The sequence below is a fragment of the Symsagittifera roscoffensis genome, chromosome 3 (assembly GCF_963678635.1).
Source record: "Symsagittifera roscoffensis chromosome 3, txSymRosc1.1, whole genome shotgun sequence".
Classification (NCBI taxonomy): Eukaryota; Metazoa; Xenacoelomorpha; order Acoela; family Convolutidae; genus Symsagittifera; species Symsagittifera roscoffensis.
Genome location: NC_087064.1, coordinates 75,823,470 through 75,839,146, shown reverse-complemented (window position 1 = coordinate 75,839,146; position 15,677 = coordinate 75,823,470). Strand labels below are relative to the sequence as shown.

The 15,677-nt window shown below is 35.5% G+C and overlaps 2 protein-coding genes across 2 annotated transcripts in view; one reads left to right on the top strand and one right to left on the bottom strand.

The window, feature by feature from the left end:
- Positions 1 to 15,677, top strand: part of LOC134842792 (ATP-dependent 6-phosphofructokinase, muscle type-like) — a 480,347-nt gene that overhangs the window by 196,214 nt on the left and 268,456 nt on the right. The window lies entirely within an intron of this gene.
- LOC134841372 (pyroglutamyl-peptidase 1-like) lies at positions 1,008 to 7,237 on the bottom strand. The gene is made up of 4 exons (XM_063857314.1): positions 6,742 to 7,237; positions 4,988 to 5,154; positions 4,050 to 4,294; positions 1,008 to 2,927 (listed from the first exon to the last, which is right to left on the bottom strand). The coding sequence occupies exons 1-4, from the start codon at positions 6,758 to 6,760 to the stop codon at positions 2,762 to 2,764; spliced, it is 597 nt and encodes a 198-aa protein (XP_063713384.1). The 5' UTR covers positions 6,761 to 7,237; the 3' UTR covers positions 1,008 to 2,761.

Below are 15,677 nucleotides of genomic sequence, written 5' to 3'. Positions count from 1 at the left end.
TGTTTCTTGGTCATAACTTTTATGGATCACACCTCACTAGAGACGATTTTACATGTGCTCAATTAGCTATGTTTACCGAACAACCTATATTGTCGATGACTAGATCAGCAATTCGGTTGAACTCCTTATTTTATGATAGCGGATACAACTCATTCCTACTCTATCGCATGCAACAGCAGGCTTGCAACAGCTGAATTTGCCTAACTTAAGATCTCAAAATCTCAAATCTTTAAGATCTTAATTTTAAGCCAGTAAAACTTTTTAGAGTTATTAGCTTCAACAAAAACTTCAAAAATTCAACAATTTTTTGCCAAAATTTTTGAAATATTTTAAATTTATTTTAAATTTTTTTTTAGTTTTTCTAGTCATTTTTGCATTGCAAGTTTTTTTCGCTCAAAATCTTTAAGTGTCACCTAAAATTATAAAGGTTCGCCATTTAATTTTTGTTTGCCGCACTTAATATGTTGCAATTTGTCCATATTTTTGGCACTATTGAACAAGGTTTTCATTTTCCGCGCTGTTAAACTTATTTTTTTGCGGGCACTGCTGTACTTCGGCACTGTTGTACTGCCCCGATTGATCATGTTTATGAATAAGGCTCTGATTACATCAATTTTTATGGATAACAACAGTGAAAAAGTGAAACAGGAAAATGGAAATGTAAATGTGGAATATCAATTACCCAGAAAAGAGGCACAGGGTGGACGAATTCGGCTAACCACAAAGAAGAAACATCAGGAATGGATTACACAGGAATGTGAGTTGTTTTTTTATTCTGGTTTTTTATTCTCATTTTTTTATATTGTGAAACATTAAAAACTGCTGACCAAAAGTTGTGAAAACTACAACATTGCGCGCATTTTTGTTTAGGGAGGAAGCGGACAAACAAGATTATAGAACGTCCAACAGCAATTTCATCAACCCTAACCGAAGCTTCTTCTGAAAATCTATGAGGATGGATTGAATGGCTGTGCTGTGGGATGCACCCTTTTTCTATGGTTGAAGTTCCACTTGCGAGGCGTTATAGTTCTTTAAAGCCCATTGCAATAAAAACTCTTAAAATTCTCACATTTTGATGGTGTTATTTCTTTGTATCCAGAAATGGCAAAGTATTTGTCAAGATGACGAAATTGTCCACTGCCCTTTTTTTGAGAGTGGGTTGATCAAGATTCAGGATAGCGACGAAATAGAGTCCAAAAGAAAAATATTGTGATTCTCGTTTCATTCTGCCGACATCTTATCTCGCTGAACGGTTTTTTAGTTTTAGTTCATCGGGCTATTGTTTCATAACCTGCTATAATCTCTACTGCCAATGAACCTCGCAGCCCCGAATGTTCTTAAAGATCAACAAAAACTTATGGAGGAGAGAAACTATGAAAAAACTGGAACGCTCTTAGTTTTTTATCTAATCAAGTTCGAAATTAATTTATGCCCATTTACTTTTCACATTTCGGTAAAAGTTCAATTTTTGCAATTAATTAATTGATAGACTGGTAAATTCCAATTAAATAATTGAAGCAGTCCATAATTGATTGGAAGGGCCCCATTAATTGTTTCCCTGCCCCTGGAATACAGCAACAGCAGGCTTGCAACAGCTGAATTTGCCTAACTTAAGATCTGAAAATCTCGAATCTTTAAGATCTTAATTTTAAGCAAGTAAAACTTTTTTGAGCTTTTTAGCTTCAACCAAAAACTTCAAAAAGTCAACAATTTTCTGCCACCAAAATTTATGAAAAATTTTTTTAATTTTTTTTTGTTTTTTAATCATTTTTCTACAGAAAAATTTTGTCCAATTTGCCTATATTACTATGAGTGTCTAATATGCCTAAATTTTTTACGGCAGAAAAAACTACACTAATTTGAAAAAAATTCTAAACCGTAGTTTTCTAAACACTGTGGTCGGAACACTTTCTGCTAAAGACTTAAGATAAAAGTCGACTGTTTTTTTTAAAACCTGTACAATAAACTAATAACTCAAATCGTCTCTACTCCAGGAACTAAACCTTTTCCCTTAAAAATTTCAAAAAAAATTGACCAAACAACTTTTTTTCAAGGCTACCATTTTTGGAGAAAATTGAAATATTCTTCCAGGGCTGCTGTTTATAATTCATTCTTTAGTCTGGATTCAAAGCGAGTGCATGCATAACTTGTTCTGCCTTGAAAAACGAACAATACTATGAAAAATTCCCTATTAATTTTACGATTGAACTAGCTACGGCTGGTGAAAAATATAAAAGTCCCGTGATCTAATAAACTAATTTTTCATCCTGGAATGAAAAAAGCAAATATTAGCCCTTGAGGATAGGAGTTAGAGATAAAAAAGATCTCGACTATCTAAAATTGTCGTAGGATGATCCGACAATCGATGAACAGCATGGTTTTTAAAATGATTCTTCAGAGTAACACATTAACAAATTACAACCCGATGTTTCAATCATTCTTGCGAAACCTCGTTGGCTCCAATCCTATGCCAATTACAGCCAACTTACAGCGGTAAACTAATAACAGCAAATTCCACTGATTATATTTGAGATTCAGAGTTTGGGAGAGAACAGTTTTTTAAAGATTGAGTTTTAGCAAGGTATAAAAACAAATTACAAACTTCTTTCACGACAGCTTCACTTACGCACCGTCATTTGTTTCAGGATTATTTTGAAATAGAAATTGTACACATTTAAGAGACACTTTATCATAGCACAGTTAGGTTTCATTTGGTCAAAGCATAGCACTTGGGAAGGAGGGGATCGGCGGATGAAGTAAGTCAGCCATGGTAGGGATATATCTGCTGAAGGCATATTTTGATAATTTCCTTTAGGATCTTCGTCGTCTCCTCAGTTGGAGTGACGTCACTCATGGGCACGTGAACAAACAATACCTTTCCTCCATTGCGACACATACTGCGGTAGTAAAGATATTCGCACAGGTATCTAAAGTCAAATCCGTCATTTCACAACTTCATATGCTTCATTAAAATTGTTTATTTCTGAAATTTGTAATTAACAGAACACCTTACTATCATACGCGAGTGTGAACAAACCAGCCAAAGTATAAGCCAGACAAAATCGCATATCTAAAGCCAGTCTAAAGTTACGTTACAAAAAGTATAAGCCAGCCAAAAGTTACTTAATTTAAATTTCAATCAACCTTGCATGACTTTCATAACTGTTTGTTTCATAATTGTTACATAACTACTGTGTAACAGTTGCGTATTTTCGGCTGGTATATAAGGTAGATAGTTTATACTTCGGCTGGTTTTTATCCCCACCCCATTTAACAGTACCTCTTGAACAGGCCGCCAAAGATTACACCGACGAGCTAAATTTGATTTGAATTCTGCATATTTTGACTATTATTATTACGCCACCCTAACCCTGCTAACAAAAACAAATAGCCCCACCCCCTTTCCAGCAGTGATTTTCTTTTCGGCTTCAGTAAAAAAAGCTCATATTTGCGTTGGGACCAAGTTAACATTCTCGCCCCCCAAACACGTTTAGGGGAGATGATGTTAACTTGGTTCTGAGTTAGAATTTTCCGCCAATCAGAACAGAGCATTTTAGGCGGAGCGCTTAACAACTTAAATTTAAATTGAACGCTAGGTGGAGGGATCGTAATTTGGTCTTTTTTGGGGAAACGTCTTAATTTGATCCTTGTGTTATTCAATGGGATCAACCGTACAATCTCCCCCTCCCTCCCTCCAACCCCCGCCCCTAAGTAAGCAACCGCAGAATTTCCCCCCTAGCAGGGTATTACTTTTGAAAATTAGTTATGTTTAATGTATATGTATAATTATAATTATGTATATGTACAAACGCGCACATAAAACTGGTTGTCGCAATTTTTATGTGGGATTGCATTTGAATGCTGTTTACCTAAACTTACGTATTCTAAACCAATTTTGTCTAAATAAACCTATTTTTCTATGAATCTAAGGTATACTCAAAGTTATTTTTTCCTGAAAAATCCATATTTCCCCCCCTCCCCTAAATCAATTTGGGGGAAATTGTACGGTTGATCCGTTCAATGAGAATTTCCTGGTCAATTCTACTGACCTTCCAGCTTCACTGGACGTGGATGCGGGCACTCCTATTGCATGCAGCTGGGCTTTGCACATTTCTAGATCGAAAGCAGTACACATTGATAGATTCTCCACCGGGGCGGGGGACGACTCACTGCGGAACGACTCTGTCTGGGGCAGTTTGTTGAACACATCTGGCTTCTTGTAGCCTCCACAGCACGCTATCTGCTCTAACACTACATTGCTCGCTTCGCTGCTCACCCCAACATGCAGGAAAAACTGAAACAGAATCAAACTGATCGTATCACGGACTGCTCTACACTTCAAGATGAACAATTTTGACTGTGAATTTGCCACTATCATTTATCTTATTTTTGAAATGCGAAAATATTCTTCAAAGCATCTAAATTTCATCTTAGATTTGAAAATACAAAAATGCAGTTGAGCGTCTCTTCTTTGAATGGGTTTGAACTTAACGCAAAGCGGCTAAGCATTGAATCATACATGGCTAAGATAGTGTTTTTCATCACTTCAAGCCTCGGACTATACATCTATAGAATTATGCTGTCAAAGCAATTTAGATAAAAGAATACAGGAGAATTGAAAAACTTAGGCGACTTCCTTCAACGAAACGATGAAAAAATGATTAATTTCTGTCCAACTAAACTAAAGCAAAACTAGACCAATTCGGAAAACGATAGAACAATTTTTTCAGCTTAGCTCAGTCAAACATTGGATTTGGAATTAAAGACGGTTTTTTCTGTTACACGGTCCAAAATTGCCAAACCGTTCCTCGAGCTTTTGTTGTTAATAAAAATCTTGATTTTCTTTTGCTGTTAATAATTTCATCCAATCAGATTCGAGAATTAAGATGCAATTTTCAAAATAACAAAAAGATCAATTTTGAGCCGTATAACAGAAAATACCCTTGAAGAAAAAAGTTAAGGTGCAGAGTGAGAAAAGTGAACTGACTTCGTAGTCGTCGTTGTGGCTGATGGAGTCTACAAAGGAGTCCACTTCGTCATAGGACACCTGGAACATGTGGGTGTCTATTTTGAAGCCATTGATTGATGCCCCACTCAGCTGCCGAACAGCCACCCAGCTCGGGTTCTCTTTCATGTCTCCGAACGGACCAAATCCTAAATATTACAACGTAAATCCGGAAATGCGGCTCTGTGAGTACGCAGCCAAAGTACATGCAAGACTTACTGCTTGAATTTGCTATTTTATTTGAAAAAGAAGTTGTTCACTTGGTCTATTAAGGGGGGTTGTTCATGGTCCCAGAAAGTAAGCAAACAATTAAACAGGGGCAAAGACTAGCGAGAACACGGCAAAAAGCAGCTCATAAAGTGCAATAAGAAAAAGTAGAAACCAGCCTCGAATTAGAAACAATTTGATTACGCCTGGGATTCGATCTTAGACCTAGAGATTATGAGTCTCACGCACTTACCACTCTGCTACTGAAGCTTAAAAAATAACAAACACTAGCCTGAAATAAAGCAGAGAACAGATACTGAAACTTCCAAAGCTACAGATCATGATTATAGCAAAAATGCCACCAAATAAGTGAACTTTTTTAATGAACACTTTTATTTGCGAGTTCGGTGAGAAAAAAAATAATACTCGTACTAAAACAATAACTCTCACGAGCTCCTAGTGTTAAAATAATACAGAGGCGAAGCTGAGCTTCGCACCACTTACGATACACAATAAAGCTCCAAAACTCAAAAGATAACAAAAATTGAAAAACATGAATGAATTTTGTTGAAAAACTCGTAGGCTCAAATATCAGAAACAATTGTATTGCAGTTGTTATAGAAATCAATTACCTTCAAAACAAAAGAAAAAATTCGGCTTAACTCCATCCATTTCTTTTTGAGAGCCAATAGATGAAAACGATAAGAAAACATTTCGGTCAAAAAATTGAGATACAATAATTCCTACATGTACCCACAAAATGTTCATTACATCTTGCAAACAAACAATCTGCATATCCAATAAGAAAATTTGGGTATAAATGCCCTATCCGCTATAGTATAAGATCAAAATGCAAAAAAAAAACGAAAATCAAAAATTCAAAAACATGAATGCAAAAATTACAAACAATTGCCACAAAAAAAACGTGCCCAAAATCTGAAAAAACTCTGCAAGCCTCTGCAAAATCTGAATCAATTATTTTGAAACATTTTTTGACAAATTGAAACAAGTTAAACAATCAACTTGAATCGCTTTCAAATAAAAATGCTTAAACTTTAAATCTAAAATACCTAGCACATTAAAACTAAAACTAGTTTAAATCACTTTTAGAACAAAAAAAAACAAGAAACCATGCATACGAAAAAAACTGAAAAATATTTGCAAAAAAAATTTCTAGCAGAAAAATTCAATAAAGATTTACTTCAAAGGGAAAACTTTGGCGCCCAAAAAAACCAGGAAACCATAAACTATATTTACCCTCATGAAAATGAAGAAAAAAGATTTGAAAATTCTACCAAAAAAATTACAGAATTAATTACGCGGCAAGTACGCCGACAAAAACTGGGTCGAAATCAGTAAGGCCTACAAAAAAATCAACTTACATCTAAAAATCTTTTTCAATTTTAAAACAATTATCACTTTAGTCGTTGAAACCGTCATTTATTTAATTGCTAATGAAATATGTGAAACCATACAAAAAATGAACTAAAGGTATTCCGACTTAAGGTAAACAAGGAAAAAGTTCTTACCAGTTACTAGGATACTCATAGTGATGATGACGTTAATACAGAGGACAGTCCAGCAGACGGTTGGATTGATTTCAAAGCTCAGCAGTTATGTGTCATAGTACAGTTTATTTCATCCAAAGGAAAACAACAGGCCACTTTTATGGTTTCACTTCACTTCAATTCACTCCGACTGAGTAGACAACTCAACTCAACTCAACTCAACTCAGCAGCAGCGGTAGAGATTAATTAGCGGTGGGTCAGATCAGATCAGCGGTTTCAGTTAGTCGCTTTTCTTCTTTTATCTCTATCTCTCTTCTTGCTCTCAGTGTTTGGATACTCTAGTCGGTACTAGTATCAGTTTAAACATGGTCATCAACAGTAGTAGTCACCAATCAAACAGATTCTCATATCACTACACTACAATAAGCACAATTACAACATCAAAGCCACTTCGCACGAGGGGGTGACGCCGCCATCAAGTAAACGCCACAGCAGCAGCCACAGAGAGCTAGTTAAGTGATCTGAAAAATATATTCATTCATCTTACAGTTACTCTGTTACACCTGCGCCTCTTAGCGTCTCTAATGTCTAGCCAGTTGTAACAGACCCATTACTCTTTTGAACTATCCAGACGACTGGCTTAGGATCAATAGCCACATCAAAAGCATATCAGTTACAATGACTGTTTGGATGATGAAAACGACGACAAAAAGATCAAGGTTTTAATAAAAAAAATAGAAGGCCATCCTTATTTGCCAGATTATTTACAATATATATGAACAAACAAAACTATTTAAAAAAATCTTGGATTATAAGAAAATATTACAATCTACCAACAAATAATGCGGTCCGAAACACAGTTCCATTTAAAAGTGGAAGTAAAATACGAAAAATATTCAGAGCAACTGCTTGCCGTGAAAGACGCACAAAGCCCAACCACAATTACTTTTTACCTACACTAGTTTTCAGTATCCTTTGAAAAAAGCGCTTGCTAGCTCCATGAAAAGCGAACTTGCGATTGAAAAGGCAGGACTAAATTCTTATTATGTCATTTTTTTTATTTGAGGCGAGAAATGCATAGAACATTTGAAATGCTTCGAAAGACTACTGCAGCTTAACTCAGCTAAGTCCTAAAAAGAACTGGAGATGAGACCAGAAGTCCATATGAGACTCATGAATAAATTTTAAAAAATGAATGAAAAGATTTTTAAAAACATGCCCAAACAATAGAATGCAAAATCAGCATCGAATCAAAACTAACCAGGCGGTGACATTTTTAAAACTTAAAAAATAATTTAAAAAAATCACGTCCTTTCTCCACTTATAACACACACAGGCAGACAAAAAAGACGCAAACAGAGGCTACTAAGCCGATATAAAACAAGCCGAAACCTAAAAAGCCGGAAAAAAATTTCAACCGAGTGGTAAAATGCAACCAATATAAAAAGTACGGGGGGAGCGTGAAAACTGTGCTTCCTTTGAAACGACCCAAAGTTAGGTCACTAAGTCGATAAAATGGGCCAAAAAATTTGTGCTCAATAAAATTTTTACGCGAAATAATTATAAACCCAACAAAAAATTTCTACTTGCTCTTGGCTTACTGGTTTATTTGCACTAAATTGGAATGAAAAGCAAAACTTTTCAAACTTTGATTTTTTTTGCCGCCACTGTGATCGAAATAATAATTTAAGCTATTCAAAGCCACTTAGGCAGAAGGTTCGGACAACATCCTGTCAAAGAAAACACTAAGAAATTGAGTAAGAGTACTAAAATCATATAGTCAATTCCAAGTGGTAGTACCGGGGCAAGGTATGTCATTATCAAAAGGTTTATACTAATACGACTGACGACTGTGATTAAGCGCTCAAGATGCTCAACTTTCAAGCGTTCGCGCAGTTTGTTCTGATCGGTCCTGGAAACCACAGAATGCAAGGGATCTTTAAATCTCTCCTGTACTTCTAAAACCAGACCCAGGGGGCCTATGTTTTATAGTATCCTACAGCCGTGAAAAAGAGCGTAGCCTCAGAAAAACGATTTGATTAGAACAGAAGTATGAATTGTCAGATGGGTAGCTAGGCAACTTGTTAGGTAACAACAAAACATCGAAATAATACTTTTTACCTACACTAGTTTTCAGTATCCTTTGAAAAAAGCGCTTGCTAGCTCCATGAAAAGCCAACTTGCGATTGAAAAGGCAGGATTAAATTCTTATTATATCATTTTTTTATTTGAGGCGAGAAATGCATAGAACATTTGAAATGCTTCGAAAGACTACTGCAGCTTAACTCAGCTAAGTCCTAAAAAGAACTGGAGATGAGACCAGAAGTCCATATGAGACTCATGAATAAATTTTAAAAAATGAATAAAAAGATTTTTAAAAACATGCCCAAACAATAGAATGCAAAATCAGCATCGAATCAAAACTAACCAGGCGGTGACATTTTTAAAAATTAAAAAATAATTTAAAAAATTCACGTCCTTTCTCCACTTATAACACACACAGGCAGGCAAAAAAGACGCAAACAGAGGCTACTAAGCCGATATAAAACAAGCCGAAACCTAAAAAGCCGGAAAAAAATTTCAACCGAGTGGTAAAATGCAACCAATATAAAAAAAAACGAAGGGGAGCATGAAAATTGTGCTTCCTTTGAAACGACCCAAAGTTAGGTCACTAAGTCGATAAAATAGGCAAAAAAATTTGTGCTCAATAAAGTTTTCACGCGAAATAATTATAAACCCGACAAAAAATTTCTACTTGCTCTTGGCTTACTGGTTTATTTGCACTAAATTGGAATGAAAAGCAAAACTTTTCAAACTTTGATTTTTTTGCCGCCACTGTGATCGAAATAATAATTTAAGCTATTCAAAGCCACTTAGGCAGAAGGTTCGGACAACATCCTGTCAAAGAAAATACTAAGAAATTGAGTAAGAGTACTAAAATCATATAGTCAACTCCAAGTGGTAGTACCGGGGCAAGGTATATCATTATCAAAAGGTTTATACTAATACGACTGACGACTGTGATTAAGCGCTCAAGATGCTCAACTTTCAAGCGTTCGCGCAGTTTGTTCTGATCGGTCCTGGAAACCCCAGAATGCAAGGGATCTTTAAATCTCTCCTGTACTTCTAAAACCAGACCCAGGGGGCCTATGTTTTATAGTATCCTACAGCCGTGAGAAAGAGCGTAGCCTCAGAAAAACGATTTGATTAGAACAGAAGTATGAATTGTCAGATGGGTAGCTAATCAACTTGTTAGGTAACAACAAAACATCGAAATAATACTTTTTGCCTACACTAGTTTTCAGTATCCTTTGAAAAAAGCGCTTGCTAGCTCCATGAAAAGCGAACTTGCGATTGAAAAGGCAGGATTAAATTCTTATTATATCATTTTTTATTTGAGGCGAGAAATGCATAGAACATTTGAAATGCTTCGAAAGACTACTGCAGCTTAACTCAGCTAAGTCCTAAAAAGAACTGGAGATGAGACCAGAAGTCCATATGAGACTCATGAATAAATTTTAAAAAATGAATAAAAAGATTTTTAAAAACATGCCCAAACAATAGAATGCAAAATCAGCATCGAATCAAAACTAACCAGGCGGTGACATTTTTAAAAATTAAAAAATAATTAAAAAAATTCACGTCCTTTCTCCACTTATAACACACACAGGCAGGCAAAAAAGACGCAAAAAGAGGCTACTAAGCCGATATAAAACAAGCCGAAACCTAAAAAGCCGGAAAAAAATTTCAACCGAGTGGTAAAATGCAACCAATATAAAAAGTACGAAGGGGAGCGTGAAAATTGTGCTTCCTTTGAGACGACCCAAAGTTAGGTCACTAAGTCGATAAAATAGGCCAAAAAATTTGTGCTCAATAAAGTTTTTACGCGAAATAATTATAAACCCGACAAAAAATTTCTACTTGCTCTTGGCTTACTGGTTTATTTGCCTTAAATTGGAATGAAAAGCAAAACTTTTCAAACTTTGATTTTTTTTGCCGCCACTGTGATCGAAATAATAATTTAAGCTATTCAATGCCACTTAGGCAGAAGGTTCGGACAACATCCTGTCAAAGAAAATACTAAGAAATTGAGTAAGAGTACTAAAATCATATAGTCAATTCCAAGTGGTAGTACCGGGGCAAGGTATGTCATTATGAAAAGGTTTATACTAATACGACTGACGACTGTGATTAAGCGCTCAAGATGCTCAACTTTCAAGCGTTCGCGCAGTTTGTTCTGATCGGTCCTGGAAACCACAGAATGCAAGGGATCTTTAAATCTCTCCTGTACTTCTAAAACCAGACCCAGGGGGCCTATGTTTTATAGTATCCTACAGCCGTGAGAAAGAGCGTAGCCTCAGAAAAACGATTTGATTAGAACAGAAGTATGAATTGTCAGATGGGTAGCTAGGCAACTTGTTAGGTAACAACAAAACATCGAAATAATACTTTTTACCTACACTAGTTTTCAGTATCCTTTGAAAAAAGCGCTTGCTAGCTCCATGAAAAGCGAACTTGCGATTGAAAAGGCAGGATTAAATTCTTATCATATCATTTTTTTATTTGAGGCGAGAAATGCATAGAACATTTGAAATGCTTCGAAAGACTACTGCAGCTTAACTCAGCTAAGTCCTAAAAAGAACTGGAGATGAGACCAGAAGTCCATATGAGACTCATGAATAAATTTTAAAAAATGAATAAAAAGATTTTTAAAAACATGCCCAAACAATAGAATGCAAAATCAGCATCGAATCAAAACTAAGAGGGCGGTGACATTTTTAAAAATTAAAAAATAATTTAAAAAATTTACGTCCTTTCTCCACTTATAACACACACAGGCAGGCAAAAAAGACGCAAACAGAGGCTACTAAGCCGATATAAAACAAGCCGAAACCTAAAAAGCCGGAAAAAAATTTCAACCGAGTGGTAAAATGCAACCAATATAAAAAGTACGAAGGGGAGCGTGAAAATTGTGCTTCCTTTGAAACGACCCAAAGTTAGGTCACTAAGTCGATAAAATAGGCCAAAAAATTTGTGCTCAATAAAGTTTTTACGCGAAATAATTATAAACCCGACAAAAAATTTCTACTTGCTCTTGGCTTACTGGTTTATTTGCACTAAATTGGAATGAAAAGCAAAACTTTTCAAACTTTGATTTTTTTTGCCGCCACTGTGATCGAAATAATAATTTAAGCTATTCAAAGCCACTTGGGCAGAAGGTTCGGACAACATCCTGTCAAAGAAAACACTAAGAAATTGAGTAAGAGTACTAAAATCATATAGTCAACTCCAAGTGGTAGTACCGGGGCAAGGTATGTCATTATCAAAAGGTTTATACTAATACGACTGACGACTGTGATTAAGCGCTCAAGATGCTCAACTTTCAAGCGTTCGCGCAGTTTGTTCTGATCGGTCCTGGAAACCACAGAATGCAAGGGATCTTTAAATCTCTCCTGTACTTCTAAAACCAGACCCAGGGGGCCTATGTTTTATAGTATCCTACAGCCGTGAGAAAGAGCGTAGCCTCAGAAAAACGATTTGATTAGAACAGAAGTATGAATTGTCAGATGGGTAGCTAGGCAACTTGTTAGGTAACAACAAAAAAAGAAACCACACCAAGTCAAAGTTAATAAAAATGCAAACTGCTGAAGTAAATCAAAACACTTAAAACAACTACAATGTAAGTTTCGCACGGCAAAAAAACAATTCTACGATTGGGCAACTAAGCCGACAAAACATCAGCAGACAATTAAAAAGCAAACAATTTTATTTCTTATTGAACAAAAAAAAACAGGATGCTGTCAGATTCGAACCCAGGACCTTTGCCCTCCTAGGCGTATTTGTTACCCCCAGACCTTTGAACACAATATGAATTGAACCTAAACTTACCAGTTCTAATTTTGACCATTCTGTGAACAAAATTATTTACGGGAAAAAAGCTAGTACGTGATTGCAATACCCTTGGTTATCGCAAGGGTAAAAATTCTATTCTATTCTAGGAGCTAAATATTAATCATGTTCTTTGGATCTTTTCAAACTAAAAATAAAAGCAAATTCAAACACAGAGGCTAAGCCGCACTTTACAAATCTAAGCGATACAAAGGCAAAAAGCAAATATAAAGAAAAAAATGTTGAGTAGGAGTATCACGTCCTCGCATCGGGGCCAGAAAGTAACCACTAGCCATTTAAAAAGCAGTGAGAAAATAAACTAATAAATTAAAAATGCTATCCCGTATAATACTATCAAATGAGCCTTTTTATTATTTCCAAACGAGCACTTCTAAAAAATACAAAGTTTACTCCGGTAGCATTCCCCAAATTATAGACTATACATGAGTTTTTGGGCTTCAATTTGCAGAAAATGATCTACAGGCAACTAGCAAGTATCTAACAAATTCAACAACCAGTTGGATAAAGATTCAAAGAACTCAAGTATACAGAAAAAAAAACTTTTAATACGAAATTCAAGAAAAGGACCTTGAAGCGCTTGGAACTACAAGTGCTTTTTTGATTGACACTGTGCTTGACAACATTAACTCAACTGAGAAAACTGGATCAATAAGTAAACTTTTTACATCGAGATGAAATCTGAAAAGTAAATTCCATTATCGAAACTAGGATTCAATCATTTTCATGAACTTAACACTTTTACTGTTCGATAGTGGAGTTTGCCTTCCTTTTGACATAGGAAATGTACTAAACTTAAAAGGAAACACAAATCAAACCGCAAAATATCAAAATTGAGCCTAAACATATTTTGACATTTTTGCAAAAAAATTCATCATGGCCTATAAAACGTTTTTCACTATGTTCATCGACTCCTAAACAATTTGAAAAAAAACGAGAGAAAAACGAAAAAAATTTTTGGAATATTTTTTGAACTAGATTTCGAAACAAATGCTTCGCCTTGAAGCTCTTTAAAGTTTAAAAATCTTGCAGGATTGATTTTTTTAAATAATACTAACCCAATCAGAGTAATCTGGGTCAATAAACTTTCAAATGTCTCAAAAGAAGTTCATTCCAGGCAAACGAGCTAGACATTTGAATTTTAAATCAGCAACAACGGAACACAATTTACGAAACGAAACAAAGCCGATAATCTTTGAACAGACAAAAGTTGAGCCGAAAAAATATGAATTTATAAAAAAGGTTTCAAGTCCCACCTTGAACAACAATGAACAAAAACTGCACTTAAAACTACTATGAAAATTGCTTACAGTACAAGAAAAATCAGTGATGTGGCAACTAAGCCGACCATCTTTGAGGTGAAACCACTTGAACCGAAAAAAAATTTTTTTGATTTTTTTTGATATCTTTCAAGTCCCCCTTGAAAATAGAATGAAGAGCACTTGCACTTGCAACTACAACGAAAGTTGCGTACAGCAAAACAATCAGTGATGTGGCAACTAAGCAGACCATCTTTCAGCAGACACCAACTGAATCGAAAAAAGATTTTATGAAAACCTTTTTAAAAATCTTTCAAGTCCCCCTTGAAATTAGAATGAACAACATTTGCACTTGCAACTACAAGGAAAAAGTGTCTACAGCACAAGCAAAATCCGTTGTGGCAATTTCGTTGACACAAATCCTGAGCCAATAAACGAAAAACCAACAATTCATTTTTCCCGAACCCCAGACCTTAGAGTACAGAGGCAACTGCTTTACCTCCAGGCCGAGGGGGAAGCAACCTAAAACGTGTTAAGAGAACGTAAGGCGAGAAGTGAAGAGAAGATAAGTGAAAAGAAGTGATTCAACTGATTTTGTTAAACTAGTTTTTAACCCGAAAAGAAAGTCTTTATTCCAGTTTGATAACTCTTGCTTATCGCAAGCTTAATAAATAAAGTTCACTTTTCAAACTAAAAAATCATTCAGACTTTTCCGTATCATTTCCGCTTTTTTAATTGAAAAGGTCAAGCAAATTAATTCTAACTCTACTGAAATCTACTCAACTCTATTCAAGAGTGTTTCATGGACACGAAAAAAAAGCACCCCAATAATTGTCTTCACTACGTTTATTGAGACTTTTAACAATTCCGCATAATTGCATTAGGGCATGTTTTAGGCATGATCAGTATTTGCTAAAAATAATTTTTAAAGCGATAAATAAGCGGAAAAATCCAGGGTAGACGCCTTATGGAGCCGAAAAAAAAAACAGTTGTTAAAATAACTTTCAATTCCTCAAAAACACATGCAGAAAAATCTATTTTTTTTTCCTTTCAAGCGACCAGCGAAGCAATATGAGGCGATCAAACCGATATTAAAAACCGAAACCGTTAAGCCGAAACAAAGCCAGCAAAAAATGGTACAAGAGCCATAAACTCCAGAAACCCGCTAAAAGTGAAATATTGAAAGAGAAAAAATCTAAAAATCCAGAAAAAATTAATGACACAGAATTAATGGCAACAGATATACTGCTCCAAAAACTAGTGAACGCTTTTTTTATAAAGCTTTTTATCAGGCGCGGATCTAGGAATTTCTCGAGGGGGGAAATGAAGACCCCATTTTGACCAAATTTTCTGCGCCGCAGATACATTTCTGAAAAAACAGGCCAAAAAAGGCGTTTTTAGGCATTTTGGAAAATTTTCACCAAAAAAAAATCTCGTTTTTTTTCGGCGCACGCTCCCCCCTCAAAACTAGTATAGATTGGCCCCAAAGGCGCCTTTAAAAAATTTTTAGGGTCTGAACAAACTGAATCACGGTATAGCTCTTGAATTTCAGGGAAAATGCAGTTATTGACTCTTTGTTTCACAGATCTAGTATAAACAAACCTAACGAACAGGCTGTTGGAGCAGTTTTAGTGAAAAGTGTTTTCACCAAGTCCGCTGGACATCTTGCTTTTGAAACAACAACCAAGCGGCATTTCCATTTTCATATCGGAGATAGGAGAGAATTTAACTTTAGCTGGGATTTGCTATTTAGTTTTAACGTCAGATCTCGATACATTTTTTCATGAAAAG